At 49.5% G+C, this 5,037-nt stretch overlaps 1 protein-coding gene across 1 annotated transcript in view; it reads right to left on the bottom strand.

Annotated features, from left to right (window-relative positions):
• The window catches only part of LOC311313713 (cadherin-2-like), a gene marked incomplete at both ends in the record, with an annotated part of 45,796 nt that extends 41,047 nt beyond the window's left edge, over nt 1-4,749 (bottom strand). Inside the window, 2 exons of the mRNA XM_084443890.1 lie at nt 1-112; nt 4,600-4,749. The exon at nt 1-112 is cut by the window's left edge and continues 27 nt beyond it. Of these exons, the coding sequence (XP_084300016.1) occupies nt 1-112; nt 4,600-4,749 (262 nt within the window). The remainder of the gene's footprint in view (nt 113-4,599) is intronic.
• Between the last annotated feature and the right edge of the window lie 288 nt (nt 4,750-5,037).

Raw genomic sequence — 5,037 nt, 5'->3', positions numbered from 1 at the left:
GCTCCTCGTCCACGGCGACGCTGTACTCCTCCTCGGAGAAGCCCCGTGTGCACGGCAACGACCCCTGCTCACCTGGCAATGACCCCACAGCCCTTCTGGCTTGCACGGGGACCTGGAGAGCGGGGAGAAGCCAGAGAGGAAAAAGTTACACAAGTAACTCAGATCAATACAACGGCCTTATTGTGCTGTGTGTGTCTAATGGTGCTCATGTGCTACAACAAGGGCATTTCCCCATTGGAGATGTTTAAAATATTATGTCTGTCTGTCTATCTGTCCGTCTGTCTGTCTATCTTAATAGCTATACAGTCACTATTGGTAGCAGAGTATGCAACCAAAATCATTATTCATCACTTAATATCTAAAATAAACACACAGTCATGTTCCATAATAGGTAGTCTAGTGTCTAGACGCCCCCCGCCCCCCCTCCCCCCCGTAGAGCTGCACAATAGCAGCTGTTGTTGTCGGCAGCCCGGTGATTAGAGTAATGAGGCCAAGGGTTAGCATGATTAGTCTGAACCCCCACTTCTGCCGACACACCCTGTCCACCCCTCAGGTTAACCAACTGCTCCAGCAGGGCTGGATTGGGGAAAGCGCTGCATGTGTATAGTGAGCTTTTACCTTCCACCTTTCACCTTTACACCTAATAATATTCAAGCAATTAATTTTACAAGTAGTGTAAAAAAAGGGGGTGGGGGTGGATGGGTGATTTAAAAGTAATGGAGAGATCTGACAGGTTCGCTGCATGTATAGGCGATAGCACATAGAGCTGGTTGATATAATTTAACCAACCAAGCACACACAGTACACACCAGATCTGACATCTCTCCGTTGGCCTGTCCTGTGGGCCTGTGGCACAATCCCACAATCCACTCTGGCTCAAACAGGCCTGGGACAAGATTACCCCCATCAGACTCAGCAAGATGATGTCACCTCAATCATTCATCTATTTCCTTATCGAACAAGAATCTGTGGTCTATGCACTCTGCTGAGCTAATCATTACTCCTCTTACCACCAGTATCTGAGCAGGTCAACTCACTATATTTGACATCAGAATATAATGTAGCCTATTTTAATGTTTCCTCAATAAATCTCCTTAATATCTCCATCCGCCTCATTCAATAGGCGATTAGACCTACATAAAACAAAGGGTTCAGATATCACAGCTATGTAAAAACCTGTGCTGAGCATCATATCTGAAATTAAACCGAAGCCGTTCTTGATAAGCGTGCGAAATCTGGCCAACGACTTTATCTTATCACAGACCAGCAGCAGGCGGTGCACACACACACACACACACACACACACAGCTCTGGCGATTTGACTGTCAGACCAAAACTAGACCACAGCATGGCTCTGGGCACGGGCACTGACCCGAGCCACCGCAGCTAACTCGGGTCACCTCTTCTGTAATATGATGAGCAACATAAAATTAGGCTATGATATAGCCGACGGACTACAATATTCCTCTCTCTCTCTCTCTGAGTGCCTGTGTGTGTGCGCGCGCGCGATAGCCTCCGTGTATGTTTGTGTGTGTAGGCAGCTTGTGTGTGTGTGTGTGTGTGTGTGTGTGTGTGTGTGTGTGTGTGTGCGTGCGCGTGATAGCTTCCGTGTATGCATCTTGTGTGCGTGTGTGTGTGTGTGCGTGCGTGCGTGTGCGTGTGTGTGTGTGTGAGAGAGAGAGAGAGAGAGAGAGAGAGAGAGCCTATGTGTGTATCCAGGCGACCTTTCCTCTGAGCCGATGTGCACAACGGAAATAGGCGATTGTCCTGCGGCTAGCCTACTTCAATGTCCGTAGATTGTTAGGCAGGGTTGTCGCATCTCTGAATAGCCAACACGTCCGATTCACTGACCGATTGCAACTTACATCACAAGGTCTACGCACAGTTAGCCTACGTATAGGCTACATCGCATTTCGTGATTGTCACTATGTCCCGTTACATAAAGAATTAGTGTACAGATCTAAAACGTACTACACCGAGAACACAGGACACAAAGAGTGAAGCCAAATATGCAGACGATTCAATTGGCTGTCTAGATCATTACACAATACATTTGCCAATCAGCCCCGACAATAAGCGCAGATGTTCGACTGTAAACGGGTAGAGTTGCCGGGCGAGCGCTGTTTATTTATCCTAGGGCGCGCAACGTTAAGCAATTCATCTGTTTTAAGTGTGATCAAACATGCTTAATTCAATATCGTGGAATAGGCCTACCAAATCGACAACTGAAACAAATAGCTGGATATAACGGACCAACAATCCAACTGAAATACAGTGTGTTATGATAATGACAGTGGAGTTCAACATTGTCACCAACCGAGATTACAGGCTGCCTGCTAGACCCCTGTCCCAGCACAAACCACTACACTCCGCGATACGTTTTTATAATTATTTTTTTTACCTGCAATACCGTCAAAAGCATCACCAGAGAAAGTCCGACGAGATTCATTGTAAATCCTTCTTTCGGGAATCTTTGCAAAAACGATTCCGCCGCTGTGCGTAAAACACCGCTTCTATACCCGCGAGTTAACGGGCGGCCGAAGCATGTAGCAGCCTTCTCTCTCTTCTCTCCGTCCTCTCTCTCTCTCTGTCCTCTCTCTCTCTCTCTCTCTGTAAGCTGCTGCTGAGCGAATGTATGGAGATACTTCGGTGTCTGGTACTGAGGCTGCTGAATGACTGACTCCACCAACAATAACAATACAAGCTGCAGTGCCTCCCTCTTGTGGAGAGTGTAGCCTATCGTCGCCCAGAGAAACGTAACGTTGTCTGTCCTCTTTCTCCTCAGCATCCGGGCTGGAGCAGATAGACCCCACCCATCTTTCACAATGAAGGAAAGCAGGCCTCCCAAACAGCTCACCCGACGCTAGTCTTCAACTCGCATCTGTAGGCTCTCATGCATGGAGAGAGGCATTCGTGTGACATTATGAAAAACCCTGGTCTGGTCATAATGGCTCTGAGTATGCTCCCATGCCATGTAAAACATGAAAACAAAGGGTTTAGGCTGTGTTTGATGTCAACAAGACAGAAAGAAGCACTTAGAAAGCTGGTTGGCGACCATAGCTGTCTGGTAAGAGCGTGAGCTAGGGTTGAGAGAATTACTGAAGGTTTTTTGTGGGCTAAACTGGGAGATGGGCAAAGACACGAGGGCGAGTTGAACAGATGTTGGAAAAACACTCTGCCCAAGCTGACGGTCATCCTCACCCTGCGTCCATCTGTCTGTGATTAATGGGCTAAGGCCACGAGGAGCTGGAGCTATAGAGATAGATAGATAGATAGATAGATAGATAGATAGATAGATAGATAGATAGATAGATAGATAGATAGATAGATAGATAGATAGATAGATAGATAGATAGATAGATAGATAGATAGATAGATAGATATACTATATACTATCTATCTATCTATCTGTCTGTCTGTCTGTCTGTCTGTCTGTCTGTCTGTCTGTCTGCCTATCTATCTATCTATCTATCTATCTATCTGTCTGTCTGTCTGTCTGTCTGTCTGTCTGTCTGTCTGTCTGTCTGTCTGTCTATCTATCTATCTATCTATCACTGCCTGCAGGGTTGGTGGCTTAATGCAGCTGCAGGTGCCGACTTCAGCAGGAACCTCAGTTTGGCGCACACACACACACACACACACACACACACACACACACACACACACACACACACACACACACACCAACTCTAGGCAGATGGTAACAATAAAGTACTTTGTGTGCATTTTAATGTATGCCGCCAATGTTTTATTGTAGGTTAAGCCTATGGTGTGTGTGTGTGTGTGTGTGAGAGAGAGAGAGAGAGAGAGAGAGAGAGAGGGACAGAGTGTGTGTGTACAAGCTTCCTGCAGGCTGCACGGTGACACACTGTTTTTCGACCTGGTGTCTCAGTGAGGCGGAAAGCTTTCAGCGTCTCTCTCCTCTAAGTGGGGTCAAAGCCCGACGCTGATCACTGCACTCCTCTCCCATACTCTCCCCACCTCCATCTCCTGTCTCTCTCCCTTTCCCTCGCTCTCTCTCTCTCTCCGAGTCCCCTGTCCTTACCTTCATCAGCCTCTCTCTGTTTTTCTCTTTCTCTCCCTCTGTCTCTCTCTCTCAAGGTTAACTCAGCCTCTCTGTCTTTCAGAATTTCTTGCTGCTCCCGCTCTTGTTTTTTCTCCTCCTTCTCTCTGCGTTCGCCTCCCACTCTCCTTTTCTCATCCACCCACTTTGTCTCTCTCCATTCTCTCCCTCCCTGCCTCATGCCCACTCCTTTTCTCTATTGCTCATCTGTCTCTGCCTGATTACTATCTGTCTCCTTGAATTATGCTAGGGCTCCTGGCTTCTCTGCTGTGTTGGTTTAGTGTGTGCGTGCGTGTTTGTGCGTGCGTGTGTGCGTGTGTGTGTGTGTGTGTGCGTGTGTGTGTGTGTGTGTGTGGCTCTTGCCACAGGGTGTGTGTAAAGCGCCTAGTGCAGCAGTGTAGAGGTGCTTGTAGAGTTAGCTCACAGCGCTTTCTGCTTGCCCCCGCTGGCTAGCCTCCCTCGTAGGGGGGTGAGCAGAGGTGCCGAGTGCGTACGTCTCCTGCTGCCAGCTACAGAGCCTCTCCACCACCACCCACACTCCCACAGCGCCTCCTCTGGCCACACATGGTAACCGCGCGCCTGTCTTGCGGCCCCCCGGTGATGTCAGAACAGCGGTGGGCCCCAGAGATGCGGCGGCGCGCAGGCCCACCACCGCGCAGACACGCCCTGGCCCCCCCGCCAACCATTGCCCCGATTAGGGGTAAATAGCGCCCACTGCCTTGTGGGTAAGCCGACCGAGGCGGGGCTAAGGGAGCACACCCTGACAGAAATGCAACGCGCCAATAGGTGCGCCATCACAGACCAAGGACCCGGCGTTCTCCTGCAGCCAAGATGGGGGGGGGGGGTCCTGGATCCACCCACGCCACCGGGTTTACCTCGGCATGGCGGAGATAGTGCTGCTAGGGATAGCGTACCCCCCCCTATGGCTCTATAGCTCAGAGAACAGCCTTGGTTGCCGCTGAGCTGAGTCGCTA

This window comes from Borostomias antarcticus (assembly GCF_949987555.1).
Source record: "Borostomias antarcticus genome assembly, chromosome: 10".
In the NCBI taxonomy this organism is placed as follows: Eukaryota; Metazoa; Chordata; class Actinopteri; order Stomiiformes; family Stomiidae; genus Borostomias; species Borostomias antarcticus.
This window is presented reverse-complemented; position numbering and strand designations above follow the sequence as displayed.